Source organism: Muscardinus avellanarius, assembly GCF_963383645.1.
Source record: "Muscardinus avellanarius genome assembly, chromosome: 13".
Classification (NCBI taxonomy): domain Eukaryota; kingdom Metazoa; phylum Chordata; class Mammalia; order Rodentia; family Gliridae; genus Muscardinus; species Muscardinus avellanarius.
Window position 1 is genome coordinate 9,168,576 of NC_137799.1, and position 22,868 is coordinate 9,191,443.

At 50.1% G+C, this 22,868-nt stretch overlaps 1 protein-coding gene across 2 annotated transcripts in view; it reads right to left on the bottom strand.

The window, feature by feature from the left end:
• Window positions 1-22,868, bottom strand: part of GARNL3 (GTPase activating Rap/RanGAP domain like 3) — a gene marked incomplete at both ends in the record, with an annotated part of 163,494 nt that overhangs the window by 136,537 nt on the left and 4,089 nt on the right. Inside the window, one exon of one of the 2 annotated variants that reach the window (XM_080708491.1) lies at window positions 4,424-4,594. In XM_080708491.1, coding sequence (XP_080564617.1) covers window positions 4,424-4,594 — 171 coding nt within the window. Of the gene's footprint in view, window positions 1-4,423; window positions 4,643-22,868 lie in introns of both variants that reach the window. The other variant, XM_080708490.1, reaches the window with a different exon arrangement.

Consider the following 22,868-nt stretch of genomic DNA (forward strand, 5'->3'; position numbering starts at 1 on the left):
GTTAAATCTAAGGCCAAAATGGGATTTATAAAAAGGAGTGCTGGCTAAGGTGAATTCAGGGCAGGACGGGCCCAGCTATGGCCTCTTGCCTCTTCAGAGCACTGGCTAAAAAGCCCAGAACCATCCCATCGCTATTTATAGTGTGTTCTTACAGTGTTCTGTACTGTACTTTGAGTTGAGGTGAGCACCAAAAGTGGGTTGCCAGTCCTTGAGGAATATAATTTTTGAAAGAACTGAAGACGAGGATAGTCAAAGGAATACAATTTGAGCAATGGCATAACCTCCTTGGGGAAAACGATTGCTCTCAGCGGCTATTCCTGCAGGGGAAACAGCTCGACAGCGAGCAGGGCATGGATAAAGGGGCCAGGACGCCCTCGCAGAGTGCGGGACCGTCTTCCTTCCTGATTTTAGGTCACACGGAGCAGCACCAACTGAGTCCTGTTGCTGGGTCTCAGCCCATCAGCAGCATCCTGAGCTCACATCACTGTGAACGGTCACAGTCTACCTTCCTCTCCCTCGACCCAGGCCACCTCCCTGCCTGGGGACCTCACTGCTCCTAAGCCTTCAAATATCACCTCAATGCTAGTGACTCGCCAAGAACAAGGGAGAAAGAAAAAAAAACAAAGAAAAAGAAAAAGCAAACGCACCCCACAAACTCACCTATCTCACTGCTGGAGCTCTGGGAGCCTGCCAATCAACTGACCCCTCTCTTTCTAGGTTTGGAATCAGCTGGGGATTCGTGACAGGAGCCACAAGAATGAAAATAAAAAATATGAATTTCCTTACCACCAGTGTTTTGCTGGCAAGAGAGGCTGAGTCCTACAGACATATGGGCTTCCTGTTCTTCCCCCAAGTTCAGACATTGGAACAGCCCTCTTGTGGGAGAGTCGGCTCTGTAGAGGGACAGACGGTTACCCAGATGGTGGCCAGGGGAATTGCTGTCTCATGACTGCCACACTCCAACAGGGAACAGAGACAGACGGGGCCTCTACACTGGCCTCTAGAAGGTGGGGCGTGTTTCCCAAATAAACCAGAAGGTGAGATCAACCACAGGTTCTGTGGGCAAGCAGATCCCCAAAGAGAAAGATTAAAAAAAAAAAAAAAAAAAGACGTTAGCTGGCCAGCTTCTTTCTTCCAGGAGTAGAAAAGTTTCCTTGTGGAAACAGAAGGGCGGGGATAGGATTTCTTCTAACAGTAAGTACCAAAGCTTACTTCCTAGCACTGCTTTAAATAAAGTAGCCCTTCAATCCAGAGCAACAACATCTTTTGAAGTTTTAGAAACTACTTTTTAAATGTCTATATAAAAAGAATCACAAAATACCATGCTTTGGTTATAACTCAAATACATGGGAACTTTCCTCGAAAGATCAAAAAAGCAAAGTGCTACTAATTCAGTGTAGTGGGGGAAACTGAGTCTGAATTAGAGACTTTGAAGAAATCCAATTTCATTCTAGTATGTTGTAGTTGATCGTAGGAAGGACTAGTAGTAAACAAGAATTCCGAGTTAATTTGAAAGGGACTAGAAACTTTTCAAACTCTTTTTCCTCTCTTCCTGGCTGATTCCTTTTCAGGCAGAATGGCGCTGCGTGGCCATCCTCCTGGGAGCCCTGTTCTCTATGGGGAAGCTTTATCTCACACGTGTTTAGTATTAGCCTGGAGCCAAGGTTAGGAGTTAGGAAAAGTGAGGTCTGCCTCAGAGAGTCCTAGATCAGCCTTCCCATCTGACCCTGGGTGTCGAAGAACATGTTCCAGGACTTTTTTTTTTTTTTTTTTGCGGGTTTGGGGCTGGAACCCAGGGGCATTCTACCTCCGGACTACACCCCCTGCCCTATTTTTTATTCTTTATTTTGAAACAGGGTCTCACTAAATTGCAAAGGGCCTCACTAAGTAGCTGAGGCTGTCTGCGAACCGTGATCCTCTGGTCTCAGCCTCCCGAATGCTGGGATTACAAGTGTGCGCCACCACGCCCGGCTTTGTTCCAGGCTTTCTAACCAACCCTCAGCCTTTAGTTTTGGTCCTCAAGCTTCCTGTTGTGTCTGATGCTATCAGCCAGATTCCTGGCTCCCACCACTAGACATTCTCATTACAGAGATTCTGATTCTTACACACACATCCACAACACACACACACACACACACACACACACACACACACACACACACACATTTATTTATGTGGTACTGGTGGTTGGACCCAAGGGCGTTCTACTTCCAGCTACACCAACTCCCTATTTTTATTTTGAAGCATGGTATTGTTAAGTTATGGAGGCTTGCCTCAAACATGAAGTCCTCTCACCTCAGCCTCCCAAGTACTGGGATTACAGGCATGCACACCCCTGCCTGACTCCATGGCCCATATTTTTGACGAAACGTCCTGTTGTTTCTGTGACGGGCCACAGACTGCTCCCTCCCCCTTGAAGCTCCTCCACTGGTTTTCACACCGACCTGAGTCCTGTCTCGCTGCCTCCTGACCACTCTTCCCTTCTGTGGCTGCTCTGGCTGGGTGTGTGTTATATGCCTGTTATCCTAGTATGTGGGAGGCTGAAACAAGAGGACTGCAGGTTCAAGACCAGCACATATATAATAACTTAGCGAGACTGTTTCAAAACTAAAAAGAGCTAGTTGTATAGCTCAAGGGATGTCCTGGGTCCAATCTTCACTCCCTGCCCTTTCACCCACGGAGGAAAAAAAAAAAAGGCCACTCCAGCTCACCAGGGCAAGAGTCTGCCCCTGATAAGGGATGCTCCCTGGCAGAACAGCGAGGGGCCTGTGGGCCAGACTGGGCAACTCGAGTCCTTCCTGCCACTCCTAACTGGTAAGGAAGGCGCTTGTCTCAAGTCGCAGGGCTCTGAGGCTACAGCCAGGCTGCAGGTAGACTGAAACAGGGCTGGAGAGGGAGGTGGGCCGTGGGGGAGCGCCAGAAGCTTGACTCCACTGTGTACTTACGCCCTGTAGTAGCCATTTGCCTTAACTTCTGTAGGTGACCTAACAGTCTTGTAGCTAACAGGTGAGTTCCTCAGAATGTACAGCCAAGCATAGCAGATCTCTGGCCCCACCATCAATTCACTGAATGTGATAATGGAGCTGGGCACAGTGTCCCATGCCTATGATCCCAGCTACTCAGGAGGCTGAAGCAGAAGGATCACAAGTTTGAAGCCAGCCTGGGCAACTTAGCAAGACCCCGTCACAAAATAAAAAAAACTAAGCCGGGCATCGTGGCGCACACTTGTAATCCCAGCTTTTGGGAGGCGGAGACCGGAGAAGGATCGTGGTTCACGGACAGCCTCAGCTACTTAGTGAGGCCCTTCGCAATTCAGTGAGACCCTGTTTCAAAAATAAAGATTAAAAAAAAAATAGGGCTGGGGGTGTAGCTCAGAGGTACAATGCCCCTTGATTCAATCTTCAGTACCACAAAATAAATAAATAATAAATACAAATTTTAAAAAGGGGGGGGCTGGGGCTGGGGCTGTTGCTCAGTGATGGAGCAGACCTGGGTTCCATCCCCAGTACTGCAAGAAAAAATAAATAAAAATAAAAAAGCTATAATATCTGAAATTTATAGAAGAAACTGCTCTGCCTTGCTGTAGCCCTCCTACCTAATGCTCCCATCAGTGTCATTGGTAAATGTATTCCTTTATGACTTAATTTTGATCCATGACTATTAAGAGTTCACGTCACCTCTTCCACAGTGGAACATATCATTCTGGCCTTATAAACGCATGGGGCACGGTAGGCATAGATTTGCTGCATTGAACTGACGGAGCATTTCCTTTGTCTTAATCATATAAGGTATGAGTTGCCTCTGCCTGCCCTGGAAAGCTGAGCACCCCTCCCTTGTAGTATCTTAATTCATGCATTTATTCATCCATCCAACAAATAGTATCACATGCTCTAACAAAGGCCCAGGGCGCAGGACTGCACAGTGGAATGGTGCCACCCTAAGGGCCTTCAAGTCCCTTGATGTCTCCTTATATAGTTGTTATCATACTTTATTCTGCATCATATTGGAACTTTGTTCCTTCCATATACTATTTGATATTCAAAGGTAAGGAAGATACATTCTTTTATATCCCCAGTAAGTTGCTGGCAAGTAGAAGGCATTCTGTCAATGTTACAGAACCAAGACAACACACTTCACAGTACTTATCACAGTTTGTTAGCATTTACTTGGTGAGTGGCTCTCTGCCCTGGAGTTATAAACCCCCTGAAGACGGGAAGTGATCAGGTGTGCTCATCCTGCCCGATGACGCAGGGGCTAACCAGGGCAGATGCTCAACGAACACTGCTACATAATACGCGAACAACAGATCATCAAGGACAGATATGCATTTCCCAACCAAATGTCCACTCCCCTCTCTCCCGGGGATTTCCCATGAAAGTGACCACGGGCCCAAGCTGAGAGGCTGCTTCTCTTACTTACTTACAGGTTGACCTGGGACTCTAGCTCCGGGTCTTTCGTTGGCCATGTCTGAAGGGGCTGGATGCCAAAGGAAAGAGATGACTTTGCTTTCCAGAGAAGGGTCTGTGCCACCTGACTCCCGCAGGGCCCCTTGGTCAGCGGATCCATGAGTGGGCCTGGAGCCTGCGGTGCTGTGCTGAGGCAGAAGGAGGGAAAGGCGTTGAGCAACAGAGAACAGCGTGATCTGCCGCGCCTGACCTAGCTCTCCTCCCCAGGGCGGCAGTTCCTGAGTCAGGAGGTGGGGGATGCCAAGGCACACCCAGGGCCCAGACGCCCACGAGGCTGCACCACAATTGAGTGCTCAGGACCCTGGGTGCGGGGCACTGTCCCAACAGTCCAAGTCCCATCACACCCCTTAAAAGTCAGTGTCGTCATCCGTCTGGCCAAGTCAGTGGGCTCATAGTGTGGTTTGGAAATGTTCTGAATGAGTCCTTAGAAAGTTTTTGTGTTGAAACTTAATCCCCATGTTGAGGTGTTAAGAGGGTGGAAGCTTATTTCCTGTATGCTGTTAGAGGTAGGCCCTTTGGAAGGTGATCAGGACGGGTCACCAGGGTGGGGCCCCCGTGCTCCGATCCTTGTGGCTTTGTAAGAAAGAGCGACAGACAGACACCAGAGGAGGCACAGACACACATGCACGCCCCATCTCTTGCCAGGAGAAACTCCGCGCCACCTTGGGATCTGTTGGCAAGAATCATTGCCAGATGTGGCCCCTCACCCTTTTTAACCCAAACTGTAGCCCAAAGGAACTTTCCTTTTGTAGAGTTACAAAGCCTCAGTATTTTGTTATGGAATGAAAAGTGGACTAATACAGAGCTAGGTGAGCATTTAAATAATCACAAACTTGCGGGGGGGAGCTACCTTGACTGAGCGTGGGAAGCACTGTCTAGAATGCTTTTGGAGAACAGTGTGGGGTCCCACCGTCACCACTGGGGTGGTCCAGCAGTACTTGGTTAATCTAATTTCCAGTTAAAATGTCCAGGAACAGACATAAAAAGGGCTTAGCCTGGCAACGACCCTGGAGACAAAAAGGACCCAATCCCACATTCAAGAGAGATGGCGTGTGGCATGCAAGAGATGAGTGCTGTGAGTTAATAAACGGCTGTTCACAGGGTGACCTGAGAACTGTGGCCCTGAGCTGTGCCTGCTCTTTCTCTGAAGACACAGAGAGCAAGGTGGGGAAGGCAGTTCTAGGACGGAGGGGCCTTTGTTAAGAAACGAGGTCATTCCCGCGCCTTCTGATGGGAATTTCTGAGCCCATTAGCAGTGTCTTCATTCACCTCTACCCCAGGTGAAAGCCAACACGCCAACAAATCCAATTACTTGGAAATGGAAAAATAAAAAGCAGTAACTTGGGTAACATTTGGTCAAGAGGTGCTCTTCACGATGCCTTCTCTCAAAAGACTGTGACAAGGCGAGAGAGAGGCCTGAGTGCAGGGTGGCGTGTCGGGGGCAGGGTCTGCACAGGAGCTGCTGGCTGGATGCCAGCAACATGATGCCACACCGCTGGGTGTGAGGAGTCAGGCAGGCGCTGCCCACTCCAGGATCCCAAGGCCAGCAGAAGTCGGACAAGAGTGGTGCATGCTTATAGTCCAGTACTTGGGAGGCTGAAACGGGAGGACAGCAGGTGCAGAGCCAGCCTCAGCAACTTAGTGAGGCCCTCTGCAAGTTGTTGAGAGTCTTTTTTTCTTCCCTCCTTCCACCTTTTCCCCCCTCTTTCCCTCTTTCTTTCCTTTTTGTGGTACTGAGGATTGGCCTCAGGGGCAATATACTTCAGAGCTACATCCTCAGCCCTATTTTGGTTTTTTATTTTGAAACAAGGGCTCACTAAGTTGCAGAGGGCCTCATGAGGTGGCTGAGGTTGAGGCTGGCCTCAAACATGTAATCCTCCTGTCTCAGCCACCCAAGTACTGGGATTACAAGCGTGCACCACCATGCCCAGCTTGAAACCCTGTTTCAAAAACAATAAAATAGGGCTGGGGGTGTTGCTCAGGGGCAGAATGCTCCTGGGTTCAATCCCCAGTAGTCACCCCCACACACACAAAGCAGAATTTGGCCAGCTGTGGTGATGCACACTTGTGATACCAGTGTTTGGGAGGTGAAGATAGGATTGCAGGTTCAAACCCAGCCTCAGTAACTTAGCAAGGCTCTCAGCGACCAATTGAGACTCTGTTTCAAAATAAGAAATAAAACCTGGCTGAGGGTGTAGCTTGGGGGTAGAATGCCTCTGAGTTCAAACCCCGGTACAAACAAAACAAAACAAAAATAAATGCGAAAAGCAAAAACAACAAAAAAAGAAGTCGCTCTAGTGACCCATGCCTCCTGCTGGAGGGATTCAAGCCCCATCTGCCCCACCTGTGGCTCTGACTTTTCTCTCACAGGCCCCCTAGTGTTCCTCCTTTGTAAGAAATGACTCAGCTCTGCCCATGGCCTTTTCTGGGTCTCAGAAGTCTAAGGGGCAGATCCCGACCCAGTCTTCTAGATCATCTTACCCAGGCTGACTTGAGGGCATTTACCTTTGCAGCAAGAAAGACAGAATCAAAGCTTAAGCCTTTTTTTTTTTTTTTTTTTTTTTTGTGGTGGTGGTGGTACTGGGGTTCCTTCCGGGCTACACTCCCAGACCTATTTTATATATATTTTTATTTGGAAACAGGGTCTCTTAAGCCAGCGCAGCTGGCTTCGAACCTGTGCGATCCTCCTGTCTCCGCCTCCCGAGCGCAGGGATAGTGCGCCACTATGCCTGGCAAAGCTTAAGCCTTTGATCTACAACAGAAGGCAAGGGCCGTTCCATATTTATTCAAAGGCGCCCCCTACTCTCCCAAGCCTCAGTGTCTCAGAGCTTAAGGTTGTGTTAGCACAAAACAGTGGAGGAATAATAATTCTGCAATAATGAGAGGTCACCGGGCGTGGTGGGCACGCTTGCCATCCCAGCATTCGGGAGGCTGAGACCGGAGGATCACAATTCAGACAGCCTCAGCTACTTAGTGAGGCCCTTTGCAACTCAGTAAGACACGGTTTCAAAAAGTAAAGAATAAAATATGGGGCCGGGGGTGTCCCTCGGAGGTAGACTGCCCTGGATTCCATTCCCAGTATGGGGAAAAAAAAAAAGAAAAAATGAAAAAGAAAAGAAAGCCAATAATGAGAGGTCCTTTTTTTCTTTTTTGCAGTCCTGAGGATGGAGCCCAGGGTCATTCCACCTCTGAGCTACACCCCCAGCCCTTTTTATATCTGAAACAGGGTCTCATTGAGTTCTTAAGGGCCTCACTAAGTAGCGAGGCTGTCCACTAACTGCGATCCTCTGCTCTCCGCCTCCCGAATGCTGGGATTACAAGTCTGCACCACCATGCCCAGCTTCCTTTTTTCTTTCTGAACTCTTGAGATTTCTTTTCATTATAAAGATAATACTTGCATGCAGAGGATTCGCTGAAAAGGTGCTCCTAAGATGCTAAGAGAAGGCTGGGCGTGGTGGTGCACGCCTGTCATCCCAGCATTCGGGAGGCTGAGACCTGAGGATCGTGGTTTGCGGACAGCCTCAGCTACTTAGTGAGGCTCTTTGAAACTCAGTGAGATTCTGTTTCAAAATAAAAACTAGGGCTGGGGGTGCAGCTCAGAGGTAGAATGCCCCTGGGTTCCATCCCCAGTACCATAAAAAAAAAAAAAAAAGGTCAAGAGAGAGCAGAGACAGAGGAAGTAGGACGGGAACAGGCAGGAGCTGGGCCGAGCTTCTGATTCAGGCGAAGTCCTGCGAGTGCAATCTGACCCAGGCTGTGCTGTCCTGCTCTGCGGCCACTTGCCACACGCAACTACAGGACACGTGAAACACAGGCACTCCAGAGTGAGCTGCGCACGTGTGACCTCTGCACATGGGTCAGAGTGGAAGAGTGAGTATAAACAAACAACAACAACAACAAAAACGTAAAACTTTCCAGTGGTGGTTTTTAAATTTTTCTTTATTTTTTATATCTCGGGTGCTGAGGATTGAATCCAGGGACATTCTACCTCTGAGCTATACCCTCAGCCCTATTTATTTCATTATTTATTTACTTACTTTTTTATTTTTGTGTGGTACTAGGGATTGAACCCATTCTACCTTTGGCCTGAGATCCCCGGCTCATCCTACCCAGTGCTGAGATTACAGGCTGGCACCACCGTACCTGGCTAGCATGTGATTTGCTAGCCCTTTAATCTTTAAGATTTTGTAAATAAAATCTAAATGTTAGCTCTTTCAAACCATTAAATTTTACCTTTTTAACCACTTATTTTTTTATTTTTTGGTGGTAATGGGGGTGGAACCTAGAGGCTTTCTACCTCCAGACTATACTCCCAGATCGATTTTATATTTTATTTGGAAACAGGGTCTCACTAAGTTGCTGAGAGCCTCACTAAGCAGCAGAGCCTGGCTTCGAACCTGTGCGATCCTCCTGTGTCAGCCTCCCAAGCTCTGGATTACAAGCGTGCGCCACCACGCCCAGCAACCACTTATTTTTTCTTACACTTTCATTTTTCCTTACCTTTACTCTCTAAGTGTTCAGATTTTGTCTCACCACTGTTAATTTTGATCCACTTATTCACTTTTTTATCTTTTTGGGTCTTAACTTATTAATTTAAAAAACTTATCCAGGTGTAGTAGTGCACGCTTGTAATCCCAGCATTTGGGAATCTGAGACGGGAGGATCTGGGTTCGCGGACAGCCTCGGCTACTACTTAGTGAGGCCCTCTGCAACTCAGTGAGACCCTGTTTCAAAATAAATAATATAAAATAGGGCTGGGGGTATAGCTTGGAGGTAGAATGCCCCTGGATTCTGTAAAAACAAAACAAAACCAACCAAACAAAATCTTATGCCTCCCTTAACCTTCTGAGATATTTTATCTTTACCGTCTCACTGTTTAAAATATTTATCAGTTGAAGAACTTCTTGAAGAGATGGCAGATTAAGTACCATTTGCACAATTCCTTGGAATAGCCCAACAGACAGCAGAAACCCTACTGAAATAAGAGCATGGCCAAGGTCTCTGCTCCAGCTCTGAGAACCTGCTGTCCAAAGGGATGGGCGCGACATGGAGGCTCCGCACATCTCAGCACCGTGATAAAGAGCGAGGGCCTCCTGAGCTGGCTGTGGACGTGCCCAGCGGCGCGAGGCAGCCCGCAGGCGCAGGAGCAGGACGGGCAGAGAGCCTCTTCTTCTTTAGCTGTCCCAGCTCTCTAACAAGAAGGGTGGCCTAGTCTAAGGAAAGGCTGAAAGAGAAGGTTAAGGATATATACTCGAACCCCCGAGCCTCCTAAAAGGTACTCAGCAGAACATGTGAGCCCAAATTAAGAAGCGCCGTGGGGAATCACACTGACCCCGGAGCCTGTCTGGAGGGGCTGGCTGCCCTGAGTAGGGAAAAAGTGGGTCTCAAGGCAGGCCCTGGCAGAGGGGAGGGAGATCACCAAAGTGGCCAGGGCTTCAGCAGACCGAGGGAAGGCTGGACAGGCAGAGTGGGAGACAGTGAAACGAGGGCCCGTCCGCACTGTCTCTGGAGCCTTCCCGCTCCTGGGGGCCGGCTCCAAGAGCTGGGGGAGGACAGACACGCCGGCTCAGAGGAACGGCAGGATGGGTGGATCCCCCCACGGGAACAGACAGGCGAATGCAGGCACAGCTGGAATTGCTTCTGTCCTCAGAGGAGCCCAGGACTGACAGCGCAGGACACCGTGCAGGGCGGTGGGGAGGTGAAGAGTCTTCCACTTGGCTCCTGGCCCTTCCAGCGATGGTGTGAGCATTGAATTCCCTGCATCGGCCACGCTGCTCACGGCTGTCTGAAGCCGTCCTGGGTGTGCATTTGTTTACTGGTGTATGGCCCGTCTCTCTCTGTGGAATGTTAGTCCACGTGGGCAGGGACCTAACCTGCCTCGTTCTCAGGGTCTCCACAGTACAGAGGTACTCCGTGAGTATTTGTTGAAGCACAAATGACTGCGGATGCCAAAAACTGGGAAAGTACTCATTTGGAACAGGGAGACGGTGTCGGGAGGTTTGGCCTTCCTTGAATGAGGTCACCGCTGGCTTCGGTCAGTCACTGCACTCGGGCTTCACCGGCCTCCAGCAGGCAGCTGCTCTGTGAGGACTGTGTGGGGTGCACAGGCGCAAAGACAACCTGTCAGTAAGACATCAACCCCCAGGCCTACAGAACAGAAATGAGGAAATACTACAGGCTGCTGGCGTCTAGCTGCGTCTCCCCTGGTCGCTGGACGCCAGGCAGGCGCTTCCGGCCTCACCTCCGTTTGGGCGGTGCGGTCACTGACAGTTACTGCTAGGACTCGCACCTCGGCCGCCTACCTGAGGCCCGGGCCCGAGAGCAGGTGCCAGCTTTGACTAGCGTGTCGGGCTTTCCATCCCCGTGTCCAAGCTGTTTCCTCTGTGACTGAAGAAAGCTACTGCTCGAGGCCCCGACTCCAGATGCCTTGCTTGGTGTCCACTTCGATCCCCGGGCATTGAGCAAAAGCTGGAAACCAAAATTGAAATGTCCTCGACTTCTTTGCAGCTGGCACTAAGGACGTGGTTTAGAGTCCGCGAATCAGAGGCACTCATGAGAGTCTCAGATTTGCAACCGAGGCAGCATTTTCCTTTGCAGACAGTGACAGGGTATTGTGGTTCTGGGGTCAGCAGCTTCTTGATTCTTCAGCTGTATGAAATGGCAGTGGTAGCTTTGGGGAGCAAGGCACGTTGGTCGTGTGGTTCTGCAGTGGTGCAGCTTCTGGCGCGCGTGTGCGTGTGCGTGTGTGTGTGTGCGTGTGTTATTGGTGATTGAATTCAGGGGTGTTCTACCACTGACCTATGCCCCCAGTCCTTTTAAATTTTTATTATTTATTTTATTTTGCATTTATTTTTGTGGTTCTGGGGATTGAACCCAGGGCTTTCTACCTCCAAACTACACATTCAGCCCTATTTTATTTTTTTGTTTTGAAACACAGTCTTGCTAGGTTGCTGAGTCTTGCTACTTGCTGAGGCTGGACTCAAACCTGCGATCCTCCTGTCTCAGCCTCCCAAGTACTAGGCTTATAGGTGTGTGCCACCATACCCGACCACCTTTTTATTTTTATTTTTTATTTTATTTATGTATTTATTTATTTTTATGGTGCTAGGGATTGACTCCAGGGCTATTCTACCTCTAAGCTCTACGCCAGCCCTATTTTATTTTTTGTTTTGAAACAGGGTCTTGCTAGGTCGTTGACAGTTTTGCTACTTGGTGAGGGTGTCCCTGAAACTGCAATCTTCTTGTCTCAGCATTCCAAGTACTAGGATTACAGGTGTGTGTTTCCGTGCGTGCCCAGCTCCTATTTATTTATTTTTTTTAATTTCTGAAACGGGCCTTGCTAAGTTGCCACATGCTGGCCTTGAACCTAAACTCCTCCAGTCCCAACCTCCCAAGTACTGGGATCACAGGCATGCACCACTGTGCCCGGCAAGCTTCAGGCTTTTTGACTGACCAGCTTGTTGTTGATTTGCTTTTGCAGCAGTACTTGGACTGAGCCCAGGGCCCTGCACATCTGGACGAGTACTCCACCGCAGAGGTGCAGCCCTCGTTTCCTGTTTAGCTTTTTATCAGGAAGTGGCAGCTTTCTTGCCTGAGCATGGCAAAGCCGAAGGTCCTGGGAGTCCAGCCTACTTGGCTCTCTGGCCCTTCCGATGAGGGTGTGAGCATTTAATTCCCTGTATCAGTATTAAATCCCTTTCTGCTTATACTGGGGAGAGTGGCTTCTGTTGTCCACAATAGATTACCCCTGATCCGCCTTCCTGGCATCGGAGTGGATTGAGAGCTTAGCAGCCGACTGACCCTGTGCAGAGCCAGAGCTGAGCACAGATTTCTCTGGGCAGGAACAATGGTGTAGCCTCCAGCGGGCAACAAAAAGGGACCGTGTATTTTCATTGGTATACATAGGAATGTTGCGTTTCGAGTATAAAAGCGACCTCGCTCAAAGCTCTAAGCATTTCCGTTCAAGCAGTAGAGGGGGCCTGCGAGGTCACCGTCACACCAGAGCATGGCGTGTTTTCACTACTGCTGCCCTTTATAAGGTTATTTTGAGCCCTTTCAAATGTGCTACCGAAAACTGTTCTATCCACAAGTGTGCTGAGAACATAGTTGAGAAATACTAGTCTAACTCAGAGACGCTTTAACATCTCCAATCATAAAAACAACATCTTCGAGGCATCCTCGCTCCCGGCAACGCCAACGGCAGGACTGTACGCCGACAGGTCGCACCCCTCACGGCACTGTGCCCGGAGGTTCAGCCTGGGGCATGCGCCGAGCGGCCCACTGCTTCTTCATACATCACTCCTTCACATGTGGGAAGGCTGTGCTAATATCCCCTGTGCATTTCCTCTTTTTCAAATAAAACACCTCTTCTCATACTGAAATCCTTTCCCCTTACTGGATCAACAAACCAACAAAACCCAACTTTTCAGCTCACCTTCCCTCTACCCTCGCAAAGCTGACTACGTTGGTTGCTTCCAATCTGTCTCCTGTCATGGTCCTTGGAGCTAGTCCAGCGAGGGTTCCATCCTCCCCCTACCACAGAAGACCCCTGGTCAAAGGCTACCAACGAGCCATGGGGCACTAAGCCCAGTGTTAATTCTTAGGGTTTTCTTTTTACACTTCTAGCTCTATTTCTTTTTTTTTTTTTTACTTTGAAAAAAGGTTTTTAAGCCAGGCATGGTGGTGCACACTTGTAATTACTCAGGAGACTGAGATGGGAGGATCATAGGTTCGCAGCCAGCCTCAACTACTTAGTGAGGCCCTCTGGCAACTAAATGAGAACCTATTTCAAAATAAAAAATAAAAAATAGGACTGGGAATGTAGCTTGGAGGCAGAATGCCCCTAGGTTCAATCCCCAGTACTGGAAAAAAAAAAGGGGGGGGGGAGTTTTGCTAAGTTGCTGCAGGTCTTGCTAAGATGCTGAGACTAGCCTGAATGAAACCTGCAGCCTTCCTCCTGCCTCAGCCTCCCGAGTACTGGGACTGCAGGTGAGTGCCATCATGCCTGGCTAATTCTTACATCTTCATTTTGTTTGAGTCATAAGCAATATTTGACAAAAAATATTCCCTTTTCCTTTTTTTCTTCTTTAACTATCATATTGAACTTACTTCCTTACAATAGAAATTTTTCAGTCGCATTAGGTGTCCGTGCCACAGTGGTCCCACACTAAGTAGCAAAGTCTAAATTTCATTTAGGATTTACATAGACAAGCCAAGTCCAAAAAACCAGTGGACTTTGTGACCATTAACATTTCTTTCTTTTCCTGAAGTGTCTAAAATCCCTTTTATTCCACAAATTTTTTTACCTTTCCTTCCTTCCCTGTGCTTCATAGTCATATTAAAGATCAAAATAAAACAAACACCCTGATGCATTCTTTCACACATTTTCTACCTGAGGATCCTGTCTTCATTCTCCAAAAGCAGGCACCGGCCACCAGTTCCTGAGTACTCAGGCTGCAGCTAGTCTCAACTGAGGTGTGTTGTAAGTATAAAATGAACACTAGATTTTGTAAACCATTACTTCCTTTTACTTTTAAAACTATAGCCACAGCCGGGCGTGGTGGTACATGGTTATAATACCAGCACTGGGGAGGCTGAGACAGGAGGATCGCAGTTCGAGGGCAGCCTCAGCTACTTAGTGAGGCCCAGCACCACACACACACACACACACACACACACACACACACACACTCACACTCTCACACACACACTCACACACACACTCACACACACACACACACACACACACACACACATACTGTCTCCCCCCACCCCTCTCTCTAGGTGGGTCAGTACAATACTAATCATCTATTGAAAGGTTAATGTCAATCTATATTTCTGACTTGGAAAGATATACATATATGTACCACCACGCCCGGCTGTGGCTATAGTTTTAAAAGTATATCTTTCCAAGTGAAAAGAAGCAACCCATTTCTCATAATAACAAGTATGTAAAATGTGTAAAAGTTTTCTAGTGGCTATACTTTATTTATTTTTGCGGTGCTGGGGATGGAACCTAGGGGCATTCTACCTCTGAGCCCTAGCCCTATTTTTTATTCTTTATTTTGAAACAGGGCTCTCTGAGTTGCAAAGGGCCTCACTAAGTAGCTGAGGCTGGCTGTGAACTACCATCCTCCAGTCTCAGCCTCCCGGATGCTGGGATTACAAACATGCACCACCACGCCCTGCTGCCTCTGATGGAACTTTTTAAAAGTTCCTTTTTCTTTTTTCCTTCCTTCTTTCTTTCTCTTTTTCCCTTTCTTTCTTTCTTTCTTTCTTTCTTTCTTTCTTTCTTTCTTTCTTTCTTTCACGGGTCTGGGGATGAAACCCAGGGGCATTCGACCTCTGAGCTACACCCCCTGCCCTAATTTTTATTCTTTTATTTTGAAACCGGGTCTCACGGAGTTGCAGAGGGCCTCACTAAGTAGCTGAGGCTGGCCGTGAACTGTGATCCTCCCATCTCAGCCTCCCAATGCTTGGATTACAAGCGTGTGCCACCACGCCTGGCCTTTTCTTTTTTTCAAGTGTTGTGGTCTGAATGTTTATGTTCCCCAAAATTCAAATGTTGAAACTTAATCCAAAATCCGATACTATTAAGAGGTGGGCCTTAGGGTGTGATCAGGTCAGGAGGACTCCACCCTCACAAATGGGACCAGTACTGTTTTCAAAGAACTTCAAAGGAGCTTCTTAGCCCTTGCACCACGTGAGGACACCTTTAGAAGTTAGAACTATGAGGAATACAAGATACACTCTATGGGCTGGAATCAGTATTAATCTGCTGGCGCCTTGCTTGGACTTTCCAGCTTTCAGAACTCTCAGCAACAAATTTCTGTTGTTTATCAATGACTAATACCCTGATCAGCCTGTCAGCGCAAGCAACCCCACAGTGAACAGCCTTCTACATCAGCCCGGGGCAGCCACACTTAAGACTGTTAAGTTGGGTCCTGCACTCATGTGACTTTGTGTCACATGACCTGCAGGGCAAGGGAGGGGCTGAAACCCCCGCGAGAATTGGGCGTTCCCGCGAGTAAACCCCCATCTCGCGAGATGCATGCCTTTAAAAGGAGAGCCCGCGTCCTCTAGCTTCGGACAGGCGCGCGGGCCCCACGGTGCCTCGCCCTGATCCCCGGGAGAGCCGCGCAATTAAAACTTTACATGCCATGTGTACCGGACCTCTCTCGTGTTTTTCACACTCCGCCGTACTCACTTATTTTTATTTTACTCGCATTTAATTTTTTATTTTACTTATCATTTGGTGCCGAACCGGGAGAACTCTTGGGTCCCTCCCCATTTTTTTCCTTTTTTTTTCTGTTTTCTCTTTTTATTTTTACTCTCTTTTTGAGCCCCGGACTCTCCGACCCGCCAGCAGCTCGACTGCGAGGTCCCACACCAGCGCTCTGCTTGCAGGCGTTGCTCCCACCACTGCCGCCGCTGCCGCCTCGTGCCTGCCCGGACCGTAAGCCTTCTTCCCCAGCCCCGCGCTCTCCGGGAGAGCCGGCGGCCTTCTTCCCGCCCCGGGCTCTGCTGAGAGTCCGCGGCCATCTTTCCAGCCACGAGCTCTGCTGAGAGCTCGCGGCCATCTTTTCGGCCCCACACTCTGCTGAGAGTCTGCGGCCATCATTCCAGCCCTGCGCTCTGCTGAGAGCCAGTGGCCATCTTTTCCTGCCCACGTGCTCTCTTCTGGAGTGCCGATGGCAATCTTCCACTGCCACTGCGGCCGCAGCCACCACTGCCGGGGCGTGCAGGCTCCGCCGGCCGCCAGGCTGCCAGTTCCACCCGCCCGGAGCCAGGCTCCTTGGGTGATGCTGGCACCTGCTCTGCTCCTGCCTGCCGCTTGGACCTCCTAAAACCGCCGTTCCCGCCTGCCCACGCTGCCCGCCGCTGGAATGGGACCGCGCCGCCCGCGGACTGCGCCACACCGCGCGCCTATGTCTTCTCCGCGCCTGGCGTTGCTTAGACCCGCCTGCCGGGGCCGCCTGCCTCCTCCATCTAGGTGGCCGCCACTCTGCTAAACAGCCCCCAGCCCGCCAAATCCAGCCCGCGCTCCAGCTGGTTCCTCCACTCGGACTCGCGCCCTGGCGCCCTTCACCCTGTGCCTGCCCACCCCTGCTGCCTGGGCCTGGCCATTCCGGTAAGCAGCCATATGGAATTTCTGGGGGGGGGGTCGCCAGCTTTGGCCCGCCATCTTGGACACGTGGAATCACTGGGGGACCGCCATCTTGGCCCCACCATCTTTAACCCCTCCCACCTCATGGCCTCACTGGAGGCCTCGCCATCCTTAACCCCTCCCACCTCATGGCCTCACTGGAGGCCTCGCCATCCTTAACCCCTCCCACCTCATGGCCTCACTGGAGGCCTCGCCATCCTTAACCCCTCCCACCTCATGGCCTCACTGGAGGCCTCGCCATCTTTAACCCCTCCCACCTCATGGCCTCACTGGAGGCCTCACAATCTTTAATCCCTCCCACTTTCCACTCCTGACCAATCCTAGGAGTCGGCGGCCATCTTTCCGGCCCGAGCCAGGCAGCTTGGCACTTGCTCTGCCTGCCAACTGCCTGCGCGGGCCAGGACCTCTGCCTGCCGCTTGGACCTCCTAAAGCACCATTCCAGCTTGGTTCTCCGGTCACCGCCGGGACCTCTGGCCGATTTGCCCCACCCGCCCCGAGCCAGGCTCACTGGCGGTGCTCCTCGGGGCCCAGCCTCAGCGTCTGGCGTGTGCCTGGAAGCCATTTTGTCTCCACGCCGCGGGCCCGGCAAGCCATGCCGCCTGCGCACCCCCACTGATCCCACCTGCGCCAGCCGCCAGTGCCGTCCACACCAGCCACTGGCATCCGTGCGCCCTGGCTCCACCGCGCCCCCAGCAGCTTCTCAGCGCTTCTGTCACAGCCAGCGCTGGCCGACATCACTATACTCCGGTAAACTGCCTCCTTCCCTTGGTTAGCGGGTTCCGGACTTGGGTCTTCCGGTCCACTGGGACCTTAAAATCCAAGCACTTGGTGACCCATTGTCCCATGGTCCACTGGGACCACGCTGCGGATGACCAGGTCATCCTCCGGTTTTGAGAAGGAATGAAGATGTTCTTCCCTATCTCTTAACCTCCGTTTCCGAACGATTGAACAGGGAAATCGGGGACGCCCATTTCCTGTTCTTCGTTTCCACCCGTGAACCAATTATGGGAAGTCGAACCTTTATACTAGCAGATGCCCTGAGAGCCTGTCTGCCTTGATACAAGTTGGGAAATGGGTTGCGGTGGCCCAGGAACAGTTAGGAACTTTTCTAAGTGGTCTGGTATCCCTCCAAATGCTCTCCCCCATCAGCTTCCATTTATTTTCCTGCCAGCTGCCATTTTGTGATGGCGCACAGTCACTGCCTGGTGATGTCACAGTCACTATCTTGGCCTGCGCCAGACTGCAATTTTGCTGGGTGGCCCGCTCGGGCGCGCCCTAGGTGCTGCGGGAAACGACAGGCCGGGGCTGGGGTGACACTCTCTGTCTGCCCGTGCGGAGTCCGCGTTGCCATTCTTGCTGGACACCCGTCTCGGGACGTGCTCTTTGTGAGTATAGGTCCGTCGCAGCTGACAGAACCTTAACATGGCATCTAAGTTTTAATTCCAGAGAGAAACAGGCGGAAATGGAGCGTACACTCTGACTTTGCCAAAAAGCAGATCCCTGGTAGCTGCCCTTCAGCTGGCGGTGGCAGCTCAGCCCTCTGGAGCGCCACCTAGGTGTGGAGGACTGCAATGACGACTACCTCCAGGAGCCTGCCTGAAGTGGGGCGAAGCCACGCCCACCAATCAGACTGTGCCCGGCGTGCGGCCAGGAGGGCCACTGGAACAGTGCCCTTGGAAAAGGATGAGCCACAGCCCTTGCCTGTTCAAGCCTCCTCAAGCGCACATCACTAAGCTGTCCAGGGTAACCTCCAATTCGCACTGCAGCTATGCACCCACCTGCACCCCCTTCTGGGGGACTGGACTCCCGACTCCTCCCGGCCTGGGGCCCCTGACGACGCCCCTTGACAGCAGGAAGAAGCTAGAGGGTCCAATCGTCATCCATTATCCCTACCATCAAAAGGCCGGAATGTTAAGTTGGGTCCTGCACTCATGTGACTTTGTGTCACATGACCTGCAGGGCAAGGGAGGGGCTGAAACCCCCGCGAGAATTGGGCGTTCCCGCGAGTAAACCCCCATCTCGCGAGATGCATGCCTTTAAAAGGAGAGCCCGCGTCCTCTAGCTTCGGACAGGCGCGCGGGCCCCACAGTGCCTCGCCCTGATCCCCGGGAGAGCCGTGCCATTAAAACTTTACATGCCACGTGTACCGGACCTCTCTCGTGTTTTTCACACTCCGCCATATGCACATTATTTTTATTTTACTCGCATTTAATTTTTTATTTTACTTATCAAAGACCACCTATTTGCTTCTTGGCCTTGAAGGCCCTGGCTACAGAAACAACCAGATGCGTGGCTCCTGCTCCGCCCGCCTCTGCCCCCCCCCCCAGGGGACAGCAGCGAGCCTTGCAGCACAGGCCGCGTCTCTGTTTGTCAGACTTCATCTCTCTTCAGCTCTTCAGCCCTGGAAACCAGACGACCAAACATAATTTCTCATATTAACCTCTAAAGTAAAACTAATTTGACTATTGTATTTCTCCAGGAAAGGAAGCTGGTTTGCATTAATTTATGCCCTTAGTGAATAATAAAAGTTGTTTTTTCCCTGCTCCTGGGAGAACAGACATCATAGAAATCAATTTTCCTCTGTTGGCCTTTGGAGCCCATCGCCAGCCCGCTGCAAGACAGCTTTGCAGAGCCCTTCCCAGGAAGACTGCCGTTTCTCCAAAAGAAGCCAGACAGCAGCAGATTTACTTATGATTAAATACTTAAGGGCCTGACACAAACAAAAAGGATAATGGCATAATATAGGAGAACGAAGACAGGGAGACAGCTCACACTAAAACACTTGCTTCTAAGACACCTGAAGGGCAGAAAGTCTCCCGAGTGCAACAGCTCCCAAGCCAGGAGGAACAGAAGGGAGAGCAGGCGTGCTGTGCACAAGGGTAGCTGCTCTCTTCAGCACTGATCTTGGCCTGGAAAGCAACGCGCGGGAACAAGGAAGCATTTGTCTTGGCGGCGGGCTCCTAATGCCAGGCGTGGGCTCTATGCATCACTAATGAGGATGCCATCGTGCCAGGGACAATATTTGGGAAAGCCGAAAATATGTTCCCCACTTATCCTTCAAAATCTACTGTCTGTGGTAGGGCTCTGCATCCACAGTGGCTAAACTTAGTAACCATAATTTAACCCTGTAAGGTAGTCTTTCACAACTAGAACTAAGAAAAATAAATAAATACAGAAATCCCAACTCTGTGGCTCTGGTGGCACTTAGGCACCTGTACTTTGGGAACACTTCCCAGATGGAAGGATACTTTTGTTTACTTAGTCAACCCATATCCATTCCTTTCTTCTGGTAACAGAACTGTGGCTTTTCTTTGGAAATCACTATCTCTTGCTCTCTATGAATGGAAGTGATTTCACCTCAACCAGTTCCTGGTTGAGCACATAACCCAGGTCCAGACAATTAGCATGTCCCACCCTTTTATGATCAAAGCAACTGGCTCGGGGTTGACCACAGAATCTGACAGCCAATGAATATTGGCTGTCAACCCTGGGACACATGCTAGAATTATTGAGAAAGAAGCTATACCTTTCTACTGGGGAAGAAACTAAAACCATACAAGTTAACTTTCTTTGCCTCCATAAGGAAAGACCTTGAGAACAAACCACACCCAAAAATGAAGACTACTGCTGGCTTTAGTCAAACCCCTGGGCCTATCTGCTCCCAGAGCATGGTCTACCCGATCGCTTTGCAATTGCACAAACCAATGCCTCTCCTTTGCTTGTCATTCAGTGACTGATGATAACATACCAGCCAATCAGAAACAATACTGGTGCATTGCCAGTCCTGGATGTAGCTGCGGGAGACTGGTCCACTGTGATCACACTGGATGGTCAGCAGTAAGCATCACAACCACTGAAGCTGCCTCCCGCAATCTAAACCGTCATCTTTCACCTGCAATCCGAACCACAGGCGTTGGTACTAGAAGTGACTATCCCCGCAGAATCAGGAGAGCTCCAGCTCTCAGGAAGGATTTCAGAGCTGCTCAAAAGTGAAAAGGCTTGCCTTGTAGAGCAGAGGGTTCCCTGACTTTACATGGAACACTTACAGCCGCAGGATCAGCCACAAAGGCGACGGCGGCAGAGTCCTACATTGTTTCTTGTACCTGCTAGGAGCAGGAACTCATGGAGTCCACCTTGACTTTGTGGATGCGAATCTCTGGGATGGAGGCCCAGGAAACTGTTTTCAAAAGCCCTTCTCCCATGTATGTTGTGTTCGAGAACCCCGTACCAGACCAAAGAGTGTGGTTCCCAGTCACTGAGTCCTGAGCCCGTCCCAGAGAGTCTGACTGAGCAGACAGAGGACTAGGTTGCAGAATTCGCATCTCTTTTTTATGTCTGCTCTGCCGTGCTGAGGATCAGGCCCGGGCCCCGACTGCAGGAGGTGAGTGTGCCAACGCTGAGCCACAGGCTGATGCAGCTGGTCCAACGACCTCACTTTGAGAACCACTATCTGAGAGAGCAGAGTGGCCGCGGTGAGAGCTGAGTGTGAGATCCTTGATCTTTAGGATCTGCCTGGAAAGTCCAGTCCTACTAGCATGTAGCCCTGGTGCTGCCATGGCCCACATGTGGCTCAGCTCCATGAAGCATTGCAGCCAAAACGACAGAGCTCCACAGGTGAGGAGTCGTTTAAAGTACCTGCGTGTGTCCGTAGTATTTCCTGATCACGACAAGGGGACAAAAGACAACAGACGCCTTTCTTAAAGTAATGTGTGCCTATTGGCCTCTTCATACAAAACAGGTCTTTTCTATGCTTCTCACCTGTGAACACCCCTAAAAGTATTTTTCATCCAGTCCAGTACCCCAGTTACCTACTTTCTTCTCATCCCCTCTCTTCCTATATTTGCAGCTCAAAAATGCAACAAAGCAAGGCAGGGGAAGAGGAAGATGGAGTGGACAGAGCTGGGGACTGAACCAGGAAAGGGGAGGGGAGAGTAGAGAGCTTTCTTGTAAGTGCTAGCCATCTCGACCCCAAAGGTCACCGGGTAGTACTGCTGCCTCGTGCAGGCACGGTTCATAAGCTAGCTCACTTACAGCTCACACGATGCTCAAGACAGGTTATTTTACAAATGACTTAACCAAGGCTCAGGGGCTAGACAACAGGCCCAAGTTCACACCTGCGGTGGTGAGAGAAAGGGCAGAAACCTGAACCCACGTCCACTGTGCTCCAAGCCTGGTTCCTGACTGCCGCCTGACATGCCCTCCTACCAAGTCTTGTCCTCTGCCTCTGCATGTCCCCCGCCTGGCGGCTCCTGCTCCTCCCATTCCTTAGTTTGCTGTGTTTGCATGCCGTTAGCAGAGCAGACATGGGGTGTTTAGCAAAGAGAACTGCCAAGCAGAAAATAATGCTTTTCCCCCCAGTGCCAACAAGATGTCTGGGTAAATATGGTTAAGCCAGATCTCAATGGCAATAAACATGAGATAATAAGCATTTAAACTTAATACAACAACTGGGCGTGGTGGCGCATGCTTGTAATCCCAGCATTTGGGAGGCTGGGACCGGAGGATCGCAGTTCCCAGACAGCCTCTGCAACTCAGTGAGACCCTGTTTCAAAACAAAGAATAAAAAATAGGGCAGGGGTGTAGCTCGGAGGTCGAATGCCCCTGGGTTCCATCCCAAGACCCGCAAAAACAAAAACAAAAACAAAAACAAAAACAAACTTAATCCAACAGGAAATGAGAATCAAGGACTTTGGGTAAGGAAGGCCTGTCTGGCACAGGCCCACAAACGAGACCAGGGCCGCCAAAGAACCTGCGGAGCTTTCTGAATATCCGCACGCTCCACGATACCCTGCGCTTTCTGGAGCAGGGCTGGAGCAGGAACTATAGAGCAGGGCTGGAGCAGGAACTATACACCTGTATGGCTGACAGGTTCCCCAGTGATTCTGGGGCACAGGCAGAACTGTAAGAGCTGTTGGTTGCAGGAACTGAGGAGGTAACGTGTGTGTGTGTGTGTGTGTGTGTGTGTGTGTGTGTGTGTGTGTGTTGCTGAGGACTGAACCCTGGGGCTTTCTATCTCTGAGCTATACCCTCAGCCCTATTTCATTTTTTATTTGGAAATAAGGTCTCAGTAAGTTGATGTCTCACTTAGTTGCTAAGTACTGAGATTACAGGCGTGCACCACCACACCCAGCTTAAGAACATAACTTTTTAAGCATAATAATAATAATAATAATAATAATAATGGGAGAAATTATAGATGAACATTTACCTGTTTTTTTTTTTTTTGTTTTTTTTT